This window comes from Glycine soja, chromosome 13 (genome assembly GCF_004193775.1).
Source record: "Glycine soja cultivar W05 chromosome 13, ASM419377v2, whole genome shotgun sequence".
Lineage (NCBI taxonomy): Eukaryota > Viridiplantae > Streptophyta > Magnoliopsida > Fabales > Fabaceae > Glycine > Glycine soja.
The window spans coordinates 2,704,635-2,721,934 of record NC_041014.1 but is presented as its reverse complement, the minus strand read 5'-3'; the positions used below and the strand labels follow the sequence as shown (position 1 = coordinate 2,721,934).

General features: G+C 32.1%; 2 protein-coding genes across 2 annotated transcripts; both read left to right on the top strand.

The window, feature by feature from the left end:
• Positions 1-6,907: 6,907 nt before the first annotated feature.
• On the top strand, positions 6,908-7,288 carry LOC114382705 (desiccation-related protein PCC13-62-like). The gene has a single exon (XM_028342282.1). It carries the CDS (start codon positions 6,908-6,910, stop codon positions 7,286-7,288), a length of 381 nt encoding a protein of 126 aa, XP_028198083.1.
• A 131-nt stretch (positions 7,289-7,419) lies between these two features.
• Positions 7,420-8,846, top strand: LOC114382704 (desiccation-related protein PCC13-62-like). Its single transcript, XM_028342281.1, has 2 exons — positions 7,420-7,569; positions 8,553-8,846. The coding sequence occupies exons 1-2, from the start codon at positions 7,420-7,422 to the stop codon at positions 8,844-8,846; spliced, it is 444 nt and encodes a 147-aa protein (XP_028198082.1).
• Positions 8,847-17,300: the final 8,454 nt, after the last annotated feature.

The following is a 17,300-nucleotide window of genomic DNA, read 5'->3' as shown; positions in this document are numbered from 1 at the left end:
CTAACCGCCTAAGATTTCTTTTGTTTCCCCTTACAAAGATTCAAGGGACTAACCGCCTAAGAATTCTTTGTCTTAACACATTGGAGCGTACATCCTTTGTGGTACAAGTAGAGCGTACATCTACTTGGATTGTTATACTGAGAACAAGAGAGGGTACATCTCTTGTGGATCAGTTCAAGTGGAGCGTACATCCACTTGGTTGTTCAAAGAGAACAAGGGAGGGTACATCCCTTGTTGATCTTTGCTTGTAAAGGATTTTACAAGGTTATTGGAAATCTCAAGAACTGGTGGCTGCTTGGGGACTGGACGTAGGCACGGGTTGTGGCCGAACCAGTATAAATCTTGTGTTTGTCTTCTTCTTCCCTACACTTTTTACTTTTCCGCTGTGTACTTTTATTTCCGCTTTACTTTTGTCTATGTTATTGTTTTTTGTTCTTTACTTCCTCATAACTTAGTAGTAAAGCCTAATTGAATCTAGTAATATTAAGAAGGATAATTTTTAATTAGTCAAAACACATTAATAATTAATTTAACCTCCCCTTCTTAATTATTCCGAGGCCACTTGATTCAACAAAAGACAGTTTTTACATCCATTTGATGAATTTCTAGATTAAAAACACAAGCAAGTGCAATTAAAAACCTAATGGTAGTAACTTTAGAAATGGGAGAATATGTATCAAAGAAATCTTCACCTTCTATTTGTTTACACCCAATCACAACAAGTCTTGCCTTAAATTTTTCTATAGATCCATCAGTTCTTAATTTCTTTCGGAAAACCCACTTACAACCTATACTTTTACAACCTGGGGGAAGATTAGTAAGAAACAAAGTTTTCTTAATTTTAAGAGAACTCATTTCATTGTTAATAGCTTCTTTCCAAAAAGGTGCATCAATAGACCTCATGGCCTCACCATAAGTTTTAGTATCATCTTCAAGCAAAAAAGAACAAAATTCAGAACCAAAATCCTTAACTTTTTTAGATCTTTTACTCCTCCTAGGTTCAAACACAATGTCCTTATTAGTGTTACTACAAGATGACAAATTAGAACAAGAAGTATCACAAATAGATTTAGACAATTTATTTTTCAAAGGAAAAATATTTTCATAGAAAGTGGCATCTCTAGATTCCATAATAGTACCATTAGAAATTTCAAACACTTATGAATTAACTACCAAAAATCTATAAGTAGTACTATGCAAATAATATCCAACAAAAACACAATCAACAGTTTTTGGTCCAATTTTCCTTTTCTTATTAATGGGGATGTTAACCTTTGCTAGACACCCCCACACTTTAAGATATTTTAGATTTGGTTCTCTTTTTCTCCATAGCTCATAAGGGGTTTTTTCAAAATTTTTATAAGGCACTCTATTAAGAATATGACATGCATAATACAAAGCTTCACCCCACATATTACTTGGTAAACCAGAACTTACAAGCATAACATTCATCATATCAAGCAAGGTACAATTCTTTCTTTCCGCAATACCATTAGATTGAGGAGCATACGCAGGTGTCACTTCATGAATAATACCATGCATTTCACAAAAATTACTCATGTCTAAATATGATTATTCTCCACCTCTATCGGAATGTAAAAGTATAATTTTTCTTTCTAATTGATTTTGTACTTCTGTTTTATATACTCTGAATTTATCAAACAATTTACTTTTGTTATTAACTAAATACACATAGTAATATTTGGAGAAATCATCAATGAAAGTAATAAAATATCTCTTACCACCACGTGTTAACACATCATTACTATCACATACATCACTATGAACCAATTCAAGCAAGTTAGTTTCTCTTTCAATACATGTAGTAAAACTCTTTCTAGGTTGCTTTTCTTGAATACATATTTCACATTTTTGTTTTAAATCAATGGAATCCTTAGGAATAAGATTAAGAGACATCATTCTTTTGATAGAATTCAAATTCACATGTCCAAGCCTAGCATGCCACATATTAGAACATTCAACATTTGCAACAAAAGAAGAAATATTGGATATTTTATTAATAGAATGAGACATAAGACTTAACATAAACAAACCATCACAAATGTAGCCTTTACCAATAAAAACACCACGTCTCGTAATGACAACTCTATTGGACTCAAAAACAACCTTGTACCCTTGTTGGACTAACAAAGAAGTACTTATTAAATTTTTCCTAATATCAGAAATATGATAGACGCCATCTAAAATAATAAAATTCCTTGAAGATAACTCTAGCTTCACTTGACCTTCTCCTAACACATGTGCCATACTCCGATTCCCCATGCTCACAGTATGTGTGCTTGATTCCTGATATCAAGAAAATATTTTTTTATCAGCACACACATGAGCATTAGCCCCGGAGTCTATAAACCAATCATTTGAGTTAAAAACACAATTTAATTCAGGGCTAGTGACATGGTACCTGTCAGATGGGGAATCAGAGGCAGCACCGGTGGTAACAACATTAGCCTAAGGTTTAGGGAAAGACGTAGGCTGGCAGTGACGTTGAAAACAATTTTTGGCCAAATGATTAGCTTGCCCACAAACAAAGCAAAAAATTTCATTCCCCGAAATTTTATTCTTAGGCTTATTGTTGTTATTAAAAGCATTGTTCTTATTTTTAGAAAAAGAAGGCTTTCTACTAAATTTATTTTTGTTAAACCCATGCTTTTTGAAGGACTTAGAGAAAGGTTTACTAGAGCTCTCAACAAGATAGGCCTTAGAGTGAGAATAAGATTTTTGCAAGTGATTTTGAGTTGAATGATGTTTATCCTAAATGCGGAGATAGACAAGCAAATCATCAAAGGTGAAACCTTCATGTTTATGTTTTAGGCTTCGAGCAAAATCAGTCCATGAAGGAGGCAATTTTGAAATCATGAAAGCCACAAATATAATGTCAGGCCAAACAATTCCTTTCAATTTCATGTCATAAACAATGTTTTCAAATTCATGAATCTGATATGAAATAGATTTTCCATCAATCATTTGAAACTCAATCATTTTTTTCACAAGAGTATCGACTTAAACCTTTTTCAGCAGATCCATATTTCAATTCAAGTGCTTCCCATAACTCAATAGAAGTTTTTGTATGGCAAAATTTTTTATATATGTTACCAGCCAAAGCATTTAAAATGCGTCCATGACATAAAATATCTTTATCAGAAACATCATGCTTAGTGGTAGAAGATTTGGTTGCATCAATTTGAACTATATCAGTAGAGGAAATTGAAATTTTTATTTCTCTTTTAGCAATCACAGAGTATAAATCCAATTCAGTAAGCCAGAATTTCATTTGTTGTTGCCAACAGAAAAAAAAAATTCACCCGTAAATTTTTCAGGATTACTGGAAAAGGACTTAATCATATCCATGACAGACATTTTGATAAAATAAAATGCTATTGCAAAAAAGACTATTCAAGAAGAAAGTGAAAAATTTTCTCTCTAAGATGTTTAGAAAATAAAATAAAATGAAAGAAATAAATAAGAAGAAAAATGCAAATCCTTCAATTAAATGACAAAATAACAGTAACAAAATAATTTTAATTGACACCACATGAATCAACAATGCACTATATCATACAATAAATACAAGGAAAAAATAAATTAGGGAAAGAAATAATTAGCCTGGGTTGAAGCGTACAAACACTATCCTTAGAGAGAAAACGCCCCCACTACACTAGTAGGAAAATTTGATTTCGCTCCAATCATGTGCAACAAAAGGATCCCTGAACCTTATGAACACCAATACTCTTGCTCTCAACAATGTAGAAAGAAGAAAAAAATTTAGGGAGAAAGAAATCAAATATGACCGTTGGAAACTAACTTACAGGTGTCAAAACAAACGTAACAAATTGTTGACTCATTAAAACAAAATCTTAAAAAATTAGAAAATCTAATTTTATGTAATAGATTCTAAAATAAATATTTTATTTTATAAAATAGAATTAATATATATATATATATATATATATATATATATATATTTATATATATATTTATAAATTTTAAATTATAACACAAATATTTTTTGGTTGGCCAACTTAACCCGGAAGGTGATGTTTTCTTCTTTCCATGGAGCCATTTGTCCAGGCTCTGATTTTCCAAGTATTCATAAAGAAGGAAGTTTGGAGTCCTCACTAGCATGACAACACAAAAGCTTCACTATATGTGAGTGCTGAATATTACCCAGGATCTCAACCTCAGCCAAAAACTCTTTCTCCAACTTGTCATAGAAAATAAATAAGTAACCTTCAACACAGCACACAATGCACGTATTCCTACTTGTACAACACTTGACAGCAACAATACCAGATTGATAGATAGATTCTTATGACTGATTGCATAACAGTATTGTGGAAATTACAGAGTTTAGGTAAAGGAAGAGAAAAATGAGAGAATAGTTACAAAAATTATAGGGTATTAATTTGCTTATAATCCATTATCATAGGTGTCATCTTCACCACAACACCTCTGCTTATAAGCCACCACATCTTCCTAGAAATTTTTAAATCCTTCGTCCAAACACAAGGTCAGGGAAGGAAGGCCATTGATACTTTATCACTGGAGCTATCATAGTCACACCTGCTAGCCTGCACAAGTGTTGACCTTGTGGTGAAATTAACAATCCATTTTCAACATAAAAAGGGAGAATTTTGACCAGTTTGGCTTGAGAAAATGTTATTTTCACAAATAGTTACTGAAAATGTTATTTTCACAAATAGTTATAGAAAATGACTTTGTGCTTTTATTTTTACTTTCTTTCTGAAACCAAACATTGTTTAGAAATGTAATGTCGTTTTCATAATTATTTGTGAAAATAAAAAATGAAAATTGACATTTTCTGAAACCAAACATATGTTTAGAAATGTATATTTTGAGGCTTGTAATTTGCCTGTTGGGTATGTAGTTGAAACAACTCCAGGTAGCATATGATCCCATTGAGACAACAATCAAATAAAATTTTGACCCTATCTGTAACAGATCAGCAAGATCTTCAATGTCAAGTGCTTCACTTTTCAGTGAGCGTTAAGATATGATCTTTGCCATTATAAAATCAAGGATAAAATACTAATCCTAATAAATATCTGAATTTTGTGATTGTTCCTTTATTTTAAAAAAAATATCTTTGCATTGAGTCCTTAATAAAACATCAATTTTATTTTTGATCCTTTACACTTTTTTTTTTAGTTTTTGATTAATTAACAAATTTTATGTTTATTCCCTGATAAAAATAAAATAGTTATTTTATTCAATAGCAAAAATGAAAATAAAATATATTAAAAAAACTCAAATATTTATTAGAAATCACCGACATATTTTAGCTTAAAATCACATATCCTTATGCTCGTTCACACTTTCAAGCCAAAGCGAACTCATCCTCTGAAGATGATCTTATTACAAATGACCCAGCTTGTAGAGCCTTTGCCTCAGCTTCACAAATTCTACTATTTCGTTCCCCATGCATGCTCAAATACATACTAAAGGATTTTGATTCTAATAAAAGTTTTAATTTGACTTTCAAGCACCATGAGTTCCATAAAAATAGATTCGGATGGATAAAACTTAGTCAAACAAACCAATTTTTTCTTATCAAATGCAAAGATTGAATCTCTTAAATTTAAGCTTCTTATACAAAATATCAACTTAGTGTTCACCTCCATAAATCTATTATTTAGCTCTTGAAGTTGTCTATTAATTACTTGATAAAATAATTCAAGTTGAAAATGATGGACATTTGAAACTTTTTGAACTTTAGGCTTTGATCATCTTATTCTTATGCATCATCCATATGGAATGTCAATATCTGGCTTTACACAAAACAATGAGCATGCAATTTTTATTTTATTGAATGCCATGTTTTTTGGGTTTTGGCAATTGGCCGTAGTTGTTGCTTCAGGGAAAGGGGGACATCAAATTTTGAATAGGGACAAAATATTCTTTTTCCATATATTAACAAGTAAAAAAAATATCTTATGGGGGGAGTTGCCCCCACAAGACATAGAGTGCATCGGTCATTGGTGCCAATAACGAGTGTCTGGGTTCCTAAGTATCAAAATAAATATATTATATTATTAAATGTATTCTATTATTAAATTTAATAAATTAATTGTCCCTTCAAATCATAATAATCATTGAGTAAGAAAAAAAAAATATAAAAATAAATGCTATTTTATATTTTGAACGTAAAATTAGTGATTTTTTTTTACTTATATCTCTTATAATATTAAAAATGAATAAAAAATAAAAATAAATTAATAATATAAGATTAATGTTTAGCTTGATTCTTGATAAAATTTACTTTGGTCTTTTAAAAAAAAGTATAAGATTAATTTTTAAAAAAATTTATTCTTTTTCATCCATTTATTAATATTTTGTTGTATTCATAGAAGAATAATTATAATGGAATGAAAGGAGTACATATTTAAAAACATTGAAAATTTTATTTTTATTATTATGGTTAAGAGAATTAGTGATAAAACATATTTAATGCGGGATAAAATATAAAATTTTAAATATATATTAATAAAATAATAAATATATAAATGTATATCCTTAATAATTGACTACATAATATATTTAATGCTATTGGAAATTCAATTGTACTTACAATGAATTAATTATAATATTTCTTAAATATAATGTATTTATTAAATTTAAGAAATGTCTCATATGAATTTTAGCTATAAACACTAATTATAATATTTTATTAGAATGTCGACTAACCAAACAAAGTAAGTAACTAGTATTTCCTCAACATATCAAATCCAAAAATTAAATGGCATTATCTTGCCACGTGGCATTTCCTTGTATTGCTGCAAGAACCAAAAGGATCGCTATATATAAATGCATACATAGGTGACATTATGCATCATATCATCACTTGGGGGAAAAAAGGCAAAAGTAAAAGATGGCACCTTACATTTCTAGAGATAGAGCCTCTATTTTTGTTTTACTTGCCTCACTAGTCCTTCCCTTGATTCTCCTAGACTATTTTTCTTCTGCGTTGTTTGCAAGTGCAAAATTCCCAAAATCAAAAGATGCTGATCTGTTAGAATTTGCTCTCAATTTGGAATACTTAGAGGCTGAGTTTTTCTTGTTTGGGGCTTTGGGGCATGGATTAGATGTAGCTGCTCCAAACCTAACTGGGGGAGGACCCCCTCCCATTGGTGCCAAAAAGGTTGAACTTGATAGTCTTACCAATGATGTCATCTTGCAGTTTGCTTTTCAGGAAGTTGGACACTTAAGGTTTTGTTTTGTCTCTGCTCTTTGCATTTACAATTACTCTTAGGAGGAAAAAAAAATAGAGAACATTAATATCTCAATGGTTGTGTCCTAACTAATTGCCGAGCCATAAAGAGCAAAGTGAGAGGGTTCCCTAGGCCATTGCTGGATCTAAGCTCAAAATCTTTTGCCAAACTAATGGACAATGCATTTGGGAAACCTCTGGTTCCTCCCTTTGATCCCTATGCTAATTCACTCAACTTTATAATTGCATCTTATGTGATTCCCTATGTTGGCCTCACTGGTTATGTTGGTGCCAATCGACTGCTAAGTGCTACTTCTAGGGAGGTAAAACCCCAAAATCAACTCATCTAATATATTCATGTATATAAACTTGGCTCGGATAAAATTCTAGACACATCACTTTCTTGTCACCCACATATTTTAATCATTTTTAAAATGTCCAGTTTTGTGACAAAATATTTCAATTTAAAAAAATTATGATATCTTTTTTGAATAATAGTATTTGTTCCCTAAATTTTATTATTTTGCTAATACACACCTGATATATTGGTTCCATATATCCTAATTCATCGTTAAACTTTACTCTCTTTACTAACCAGTCTTTGTATATGTGGGATACACTTAATCTTTATATTGAAAGTATATTATAATAATTATTTATTTAAACTATAGGATTAATTTATATTTCTTGCTGACATTTTTAAAGTAACTTTGTAATTAAATATCATTGAGTAAAGTTAAGAAAATAATACTTTGAATATTTCATTTTCCTATAAATACGTAATTATTTAAATTGACTATTTTTAATTAGGTAAAATATATATTTATTTCTAATCGTTTAAAAAATATAATTCCTTTATGGAATGGATTTTATAATATATATATATATATATATATATATATATATATATATATATATATATAATAATTTTTTTCTCTTATACATGTTAGTCCAAAATCAATTCAATTGATTATATAAACAAATTATACTCCTATCATATAATTAGTGAATGCATAATAATCAAACTGAATGCATGAAATAAAAAATTATACTCCTATCATATAATTAATGAATGCATAATTTCAATTGATTACTCACTAATTAATGTAATTTGTTAAATGAATGAAAAATAAAAAAACTAAAAATAAATTGTCTGAAATGTTCTTATTTCGATATCAGAAAAAAGTGTGATCGAATAATGACAATGTGTGTATATATACATGAAGAGCTTGTTACGGGGCTTCTAGGAGTAGAGTATGGACAAGATGCAGTTTTAAGATAATTGTTGTATGAACGTAAAGAACAGTTGGTGCCACCATACGGAGTGGCCGTGGAAGAGTTCACAAACCGCATTTCTATACTTAGGAGCAAGTTAGGAATCAGAGGTTTGAAAGATGAAGACATTATTGTGCCTACAGGGCTGGGTGCCGAGGGCAGAGTTAAAGGTAACATTCTTGCTGGTGACGTAAACTCACTGGCATATTCAAGGACTCCTGAAGAAAGATTGAGGATAATATATGGAAGTGGTGATGAACATGTTCATGGTGGCTTCTATCCTAAAGGAGAAAGTGGTCACATAGCTCAATCTTACTTAAAGTAAACTACATTTGTTTTGGACTTTTATAGATTATATAACTTGTCTTTAATCCATTGCTAATTTCCTTGTTGGTAATTAAATATTGTTGATGGGTGAAGACCTTGAAAAAACTTTTGATAATATGCAAATAATATATAAAGTGAGAAATTTGGGGTTTGAATGTGATTTATTGAGATTTAACTCTCAGCAATTTAGCCTTTAGTTAGTTATCCGTGATATAAATGCAAAAGTCGAATTTTTGTTGGGATTTAGGCCTGGATAATTACTAATTAGCTACTAGTGAAGTCAAGAAAAATGATACTAATTTTTTTTTCCGATAACCTACCGAGGGTCAAGCCCTCAATAATATATATATAAAATATGGTTTGTGATAAATATTTTTTCATAAATAATTAATATAATTTATTTTAGTTATCTTAGCCAAAATATAATTGAAAACATAATTGTTAAAAAAAATGGAGGAGTAATTAATGAATTTGGAAAAAAACATGGAATACATTGAACCCTACATTTTTCCAAACACACTAGTGTGCTACCCTTCAAGTAAAACCAAGTAATCATTCCTTATAATTAATGAATGTAACTAAAAACCAATGTCATTGCATTATTACCCTTCATTAACATAATAAGTTTGATGCCTTACATAATTGACTAATTTTTCAACCCCTTCCATGATAATTTATTTATTTTTTATCAAGCATGCGTCTTATATAACAGTATAACATAATAAAGGGTTGTTTAAGAAACAATATAAATAAATTGTTTAATAACCTTTAGTACACAATAATTAGCTATAAAATATTTGACTATAAAACTTATGCAAGCAAGCAAAAAAATTTGATAAACTTCAATAAAAAAGAATTTAAAAGAGTCATAAGCTATTTAAATAATCCACCAAAAAGCATTATACTATAAGCTATTTAAAAGATTCATTGAATCTATACTATACCTATGTCTTGCACAAATTAATACCTTAACACATAATATTATATTGATCGGCAATGATCAAAGTTGTCAATAAACTATTACGTACATTCCTTCTAGAAATATATATTACCAAAGACTTGATTTTTGGTAAATTATTTATAAATTGTAGCCATATTATCAAGCAGCATGCATTCTTATTATGATGTTTTACAGTGATAGGGTAGGCATACAATTTCAAGAAACATATGCTCTAGCTTTAGGTAATTTTCAAGTAATATTTAGCTATTCTACCACTTGCTCCTTTAGGATAGAAGCCACCGGGAACATGTTCATCACCTCCTCCATATATTATCCTTAATATTTCCTTTGGAGTCCTGGGATATGACAGTGAATCTTTGTCGTCGGCGAGAATGTTGCCGGCGACTCTACTTGATGGGAGTAGTAGTTATAAAAAGGGTTTAATATCCACTAACGTGAAAAAAGGTCCTCTTCCTGACCAGAAAAGTGTTATCTCTCACTCATAGCCATCACGAACGGAGAGAGGCAGAAAAGAAAGGCCTAAGGAAGTGAAATCTTATTTCTCTCCTCTTTCAAGGAAATCAAAGTACACCGGAGAGAAGTTCCTATGGAGAAAGGTACAAGTCTTCCTATGGAGAAAGGTACACATCATTATCTATTGTTTATTGATTATTTGTGAGAATCATAGGTTTCAAGATCCTGTTGTTTCCTATAATTGATAGTCTAGGAAACCCCTTAAAGTTTTACATGTGGTATTAGAGCATGTGTTGTAAAATTTATGATTCTCCAAGAATGATTTAATTTCTCCTATGAACCCTAATTATGAAATTTAGGAATTTTAATTTCTGTTACATGTATTTTCAATTACATGTTTCGATAGTGTTTTTTTGGAATTAATTATGTTTTTCCGCTGCAAAGTATACACTTTTGTATGAAAGGAATATTATACAAAACTTCAAAGAGAAAGCTTCTACTGCCAATTTTATTTCTAATGACGGAAGCTTTTATTTCTAATGGGGGAAGCTACCTTTCCATTAACGTTATTTATATATTAAATTATAGAGAAATAATGACGCGCTATGTTGTGAATTGGTTTTGTAAAGTTGTGCGGCTGCATGTAGCTTTCTCTCAATTCCAATTTTTGTTTGAAAAGCCGCTCCTACGCGTACGTTCCTTGCAGGGAGAATAAGATATTTGGAAATTGCTATTTGCAAACCCCTTTTTGCTATTTCCAATCCATCTTGTTTATTTTTTTTAAAAAAATGATTATTAAACGTGATTAAAGGATTGAAAGTTTATGTTCTTTAATTAAGTTAACGTGAATGTTTTGCAATTATTGGTAGCAGTAAATATATATATGTGCTACATATTTCTTTAAACTTGTTTGAATGTAAAACACAAATAAATGTGAATATTATTTTATGGCCTTGAATGAAATTAATAGAATGGCTATAAATTGTTAATATCAATAAGTATGTACAAGCCATATATATTTGGTTGGAATTAAATGTATGTTGAATTTGTTAGTCACCAAAGTGGCCAAATTTGTAAGGTTATTTAATTCCAAATTAATGATTATTTCAATTATACTTGGTTGGAATTAAATGTATGTTGAATTTGTTAGTCACCAAAGTGACCAAATTTGTAAGGTTATTTAATTTGAAATTAATTATTATTTTGATTACTCATAGAATAATGGATGCTAAATTATATGGTTATTGGTTTATGGGTAATTGAAATTCATTGTTATAAGGCATTTATGGATCGCCCAAAGGTTGATTAGTTGTTCTTATAATTAATGAATATAATTGTAGGCGATTTGTGTGTATCATTAGTTTTATTTGTATGCCCAAAGGAAATAGATACTACTAATTGGTGCATATTTAATTGCCAAAATAATGTTAAAATTTTATTAGCATCATTATGTTTGTATGTTGTGTGTTGGTGTATCACCCAAAGGAGAACATCAATATACATTGACCGTTATTTGAATGAATCATATGTATGACATGTATTTTATGTCTCAAAACACTTATGTGAATTTTATTATGTAATGCATGTTTTGAATTCATTGGATTCTTATGTATTATCTGTGCCAATTTTAATGGGCTTAACTTCTCTGACAGAAATGAGCAAGTCCAATTTCACCTTAGTGTTTTGGATCATGATCTTGCTATGTTGGAAAAGAAGTTTGTTACTATTATTGATGCTAGTAGCAATGAAGATGATGGAAGCTTGCTTGTAGGGCTTCAATGGAGGTTGGATCTTTGAGCTTCAATGGGGTCCTTTAATGGTGATTTTCCACCATGGAGATGCAGCGGAAGACAAAGGAAAAGAGGTGAGAGGAGGCGTCATCCATTAAGGAATAAGCCATGGAAGAAGGAGTTTCACCACTAAGATGAGCCTTGGATAAGAAGCTTGGAGAGGATGCTTCAATGGAGGAAAAGAAAGAGGGAGAGAAAGAGAGGGGGGAGCACGAAATTGAAGGAAGAAAAAGGGAGAGAAGTTGAACTTTGAGTTGTGTCTCACAAGACTCTCATTCATCAAAGTTACAACTAGTGTTACACATGCTTCTATTTATAGACTAGGTAGCTTCCTTGAGAAGCTTTCTTGAGAAAACTTCCTTGAGAAGCTTCTTTGAGAAAACTTCCTTGAGAAGCTAGAGCTTAGCTACACACACCCCTCTCATAACTAAGCTCACCTCCTTGAGAAGCTTCCTTAAGAAGATTCCTAAAGAAGCTAGAGATTAGCTACACATACCTCTCTAATAGCTAAACTCACCTCCTTGAGATGAAAAGCTAGAGCTTAGCTACACACCCCCCTATAATAGCTAAGCTCACCCCCATGACCAAAAAACATGAAAATACAAAAAAAAAGTCCTTACTACAAAGACTACTCAAAATGCCCCAAAATACAAGGCTAAAACCCTATACTACTAGAATGGCCAAAATACAAGGCCCAAACGAAGGAAAAACCTATTCTAATATTTACAAAGATAAGCGGGCTCATACTTAGCCCATGAGCTCAAAATATACCCTAAGTCTCATGAGAACCCTAGGGCCTTCCCTTGGATCTCTAGCCCAATCTACTTGGAGTCTTCTACCCAATGCCCTTGCGGGATAGGATTGCATCAGAAGAGAAACCCACTATAAAGATTGGGAAAGATCAGATAGACTCAGCCTAATGTAAATGAGAATGATTGTTACAAACAATATTAAGGCAACTCTCCCTAAAATTGAAAGCACTAAAAAGTTTATGTGATTATTGGGAGAGTGTTCTCAAATAGCTGATAAGTCTGTTGCTGGGACATTAATGAGTACATTGGCCACCATGAAGTTTGATGGTTCACGTACTATGTATGAACATGTCATTAAGATGACAAACATTGCAGCAAGACTTAAGACCTTAGGAATATAATGGCTGTGAATGAGAACTTTCTTGTTCAGTTTATTCTAAACTCATTACCATCTGATTTTGGCCCGTTCTAAATGAACTATAATACCATGAAAGATAAATGGAATATGCATGAATTGCATAGTATGTTAGTTCAGGAAGAAACGAGACTTAAGAATCAAGGAAGTCACTCAGTCCATTATGTTAGCCACCAAGGAAATCAAGGAGCTGGAAAGAAATTTATGAAGAAGCATGATAAAGGCAGAGGGTAATTAAAAATCAATACTCTTTGCAAATCCAAAGGAAGGTATCAAAGGGAAATAATTGTCAATTTTGTAGGAAATCAGGACATTTCCAGAAGGATTACCTAAAGTGCAAGTCTTGGTTCGAAAATAAAAGTGAGCTTAATGCTCATGTATGTTTTCAATCGAACTTAACTGAAGTTTCCCATGATACATGATGGATTAATTCTGGATGTATGACTCATGTTTCTAACATTAGGCAGAGATTCCTTACAATCCAAACCATAAGCCTAAATGAGAAGTTCATTTTCATGGGGAATGGAGTGAAAACTCCAATGGAAATAGTTGAGACTTATTGTTTAAAACTCGACACTGAACATCGTTTAGATTTACTGAAAACTCCTTATGTACGTACCTAGTTTATCTAGGCATTTAGTTTCATTATCTAAACTTGATGCTACTAGATACTCTTTTAATTTTGGTAATGGATGTTTCAATTTATTTAAGCATAATCATCTCATTGGTACTGATATTCTTGTGATGGTTTATATAAATTGAAAATAGACAGTTTGTATACTGAAACTGTTTTAACTCTGCATCATAATGTTGGCACTAAACATAGCTTAGTGAATGAACGATCTGCTTTCTTGTGGCATAAACGTTTATGTCACATTTCTAGAGAAAGGATGGAAAGATTAATAAAGAATGAAATTCTTCGTTATCTAGGTTTTACAGATCTAAATATTTGTGTGAGTTGTATTAAGGGAAAACAAGCAAAACATACAAAGAAAGGAGCTACAAGAAGCACTCAACTTCTTGAAATTGTGCATACTGATATTTTTGGACCTTTTGATGTTAGTTCTTTCGGAAATGAATGATACTTTATCGCCATTATTGATGATTATTCATGTTATGGTTATGTCTACTTACTGCCTGAGATTTCTCAGGCAATGGATGCCTTAGAAATCTACTAGAATGAAGTAAAAAGGCAATTATACATGTCATACCCTAATTTCGTTCGGGGATTATTACTTGATAATTTGCAACCTTTGATCGGCCGCTTTGAGATACTTGGCATCCTTTGTTTCACAATATGTGAAGTCCCGAGACATGCCGGAAATCAAAAGGAAGCAGGCTTACGCGATCCGTGAAATTCCGTAATGTGGTGGAAACCATAAGGAGGTGTTGTTACGCAATCCGTGAGTTTCCGTAACTTCTTCGAAAGCTAAAAAAGAGTAAATACATGATCCGTAAGGATCCGTAACCTTACGGAAAGAAAATAAGTATCGTTACGAAATTCGTAAACTTTCGTAACGTTACGGAAAAAGAATCACCAAAAAAGGTAAGGGGGGGGGTGAACTTATCAAGATAGGAGTGTAAATAGCAATTTGAGTCTAGGCCCTTCTGGAACATTTTGGAAGTTGGGTTGCTTAAGGAGGAAGTAATTGGGTGGCAAGCTCCTCCACGTTTTTGAAAAATGGTTTCCGAGGCTTCCGTGGCTTCTGTAATGCTTCCGTAAAATTTCCGAAAACCTTGGGTAAGCATATTCCACTTAACATTGGTGAAAGGGAAGGAAAAAAAATGAAAATCAAATTCGAAACACTTCCGTAAGGCTTCCGTAAAATATGAAAAGGGGGGTGAACTTAGTAATTTGGGTGCACTTAGAAATCTTTTTCATTAAGTCTATGGGCGGCAAGCACGTCCCTTTTTTCCTATAAATAGGGGAGGGGGGAGCTGTTTCAAAATGTTCAAGACCCCTTTGGCTATGCATTTCGGCTATTTTGGGCAAAAAACACGTTTTCGTGAAGAAAAATCGAGTCGAAGTGCTTCCGTAAGCGATTCTGTGGAAATTCTTCATCGTTCTTTGTCGTTCTTCACCGTTCTTCATCCGTTCTTTGTTCGTTCTTCATTCTTCAACGGGTAAGTTTTCGAATCCGAGACTTTCAATTCATTTCTTGTTTTGTGTACTTTCACTTTAATTTCGTTTACTTTCAGTTTTCTTTTCTTCCGTTTTTAACGTGCTTTAACCGTTTATTTAAGTCGTTTTCAGGCCTAATAAATGATAAAATGAATTTCAACCGATCATTTGTGTTGTAATCTCGTTTAATCACTATTAAAACAAAATCTAACCGATCGTTCACGTTGTAACCACGGTTAAACCAAAAAGAGGTAAAATAATAATATAATAATCAAAAAATATCTTTTAGTAAAATAAACCAAAAAAAATCAATCGGACATTTTATCTTTGGGATTTCTCATTCTTAATTGAATTGACTAATAACTAAAGTGAAACTAAGGCTAAAATCAATTCGCCAAGTCAAGCTCGTCCACAAAAAATCACTAAAAAAGGGATTTGAAAGTTTATTATCTCAGTCTTTCTTACCAAGTTAATGGATCATTTTTAAGGTCCAACACCTTTAAATGATCACCTTTCAAGTAAAAAGAAATCGTTTGATTCACCCTTAAGAGAGAACCACGTAGGTCTGATTTCCTCTTCGATGGAGGGTACGTATGAGCAAAAGCCCCGCTTTTGTCGACCTCAAAAAAATAAAAAAAAATAAAAGGTAAGATAACATAAATTCACAATTCTAAAAAATAGGTTGTTGTCCTTTGAGACAAACGTGAGAGGTGCTAATACCTTCCTCAAACGTAAATACAACTCCCGAACTTAGAATTTTCATTTTGACCGGTTTCCTTCGGTTTTTCCGACGTTTTCCACAAATAAACGTTGGTGGCGACTCCGCGCATCTTTCCTCCTTTGGAAAGCGCACCCGTGAGCCTCGCCTCGCTCGCCCGCAAAAGGGCATGTTGCGACAAGACAGAAATGTGAAAATTATTAGATATGATAAAAGTGGTGAGTATTACGGAAGATATGATGAAATTGGGCAACATCCAGGTCTATTTGCTAAGCTTCTTCAGAAACGTGACATTTGTATGTAATACACAATGTCCGATACACCACAACAAAATGGTGTATCAAAAAGGCGTAATAGAACTTTAATGGATATGATTAGGAGTATGTTAATCAATTTGACTTTACCCATATCTTTGTGGATGTATGCCTTGAAAACTGCCATGTATTTGTTGAATAGGGTTCCTAGTAAGGCAGTTCCAAAGAAACCTTTAAATTGTGGACAAATAGGACACCTAGTATAAGACATCTGCATGTTTGGGGTTGCCAGACAGAAATAAGGATTTATAACCTGCAAGAAAGAAAATTGGATGCAAGAACAATCAGTGGATATTTCATTAGTTATCCTGAAAAAGCAAAGGGGTATATGTTTTATTGTCCTAATCATAGTATGAGAATTGTCGAAACTGGAAATGCAAGGTTCATTGAAAATGATAAAATCAGTGGGAGTACAGTTCCACGAGAAGTGGAAATTAAAGAAGTTAGAGTACAAGTCCCTTTAGCTTATGCCTCTAGCAGTAAGGTGATTACTCCTTCAGTTATTGCTACAAACAATAATAAAGAAGTACAACACAATGATGAGCCCATGATACATAATGAACCCATTGTGGAAGAACCGCAGTAAGTAGCATTAAGGAGGTCTCAAAGAGAAAGAAGACCAGCTATTTCGAATGACTATGTGGTATACTTACATGAAACAGAAACAGACTTAAGCATTAATGATAATGATCCAGTTTTGTTTTCACAAGCTGTAAGTTGTGATAATTATGAGAAGTGGTTAAATGCCATGAAAAAAGAGATAGATTCCATGGAACATAATGGTGTTTGGGACCTTGTAGAATTACCAAAGGGTTGTAAGAGAGTTGGTTGTAAGTGGGTCTTCAAGACTAAACATGACTCTCATGGCAACCTTGAACGTTGCAAGGCTAGACTTGTTGCTAAGGGATTTACTCAGAAAGATGGCAT

Bases quoted from the DNA above. Each gene is read 5' to 3' on its own strand.
- LOC114382705 (XM_028342282.1), top strand. From the start codon at position 6,908: ATGGCACCTTACATTTCTAGAGATAGAGCCTCTATTTTTGTTTTACTT.
- LOC114382704 (XM_028342281.1), top strand. From the start codon at position 7,420: ATGGACAATGCATTTGGGAAACCTCTGGTTCCTCCCTTTGATCCCTAT. The intron at 7,570-8,552 runs GTAAAACCCCAA...CGTAAAGAACAG, and splicing joins TAAGTGCTACTTCTAGGGAG to TTGGTGCCACCATACGGAGT.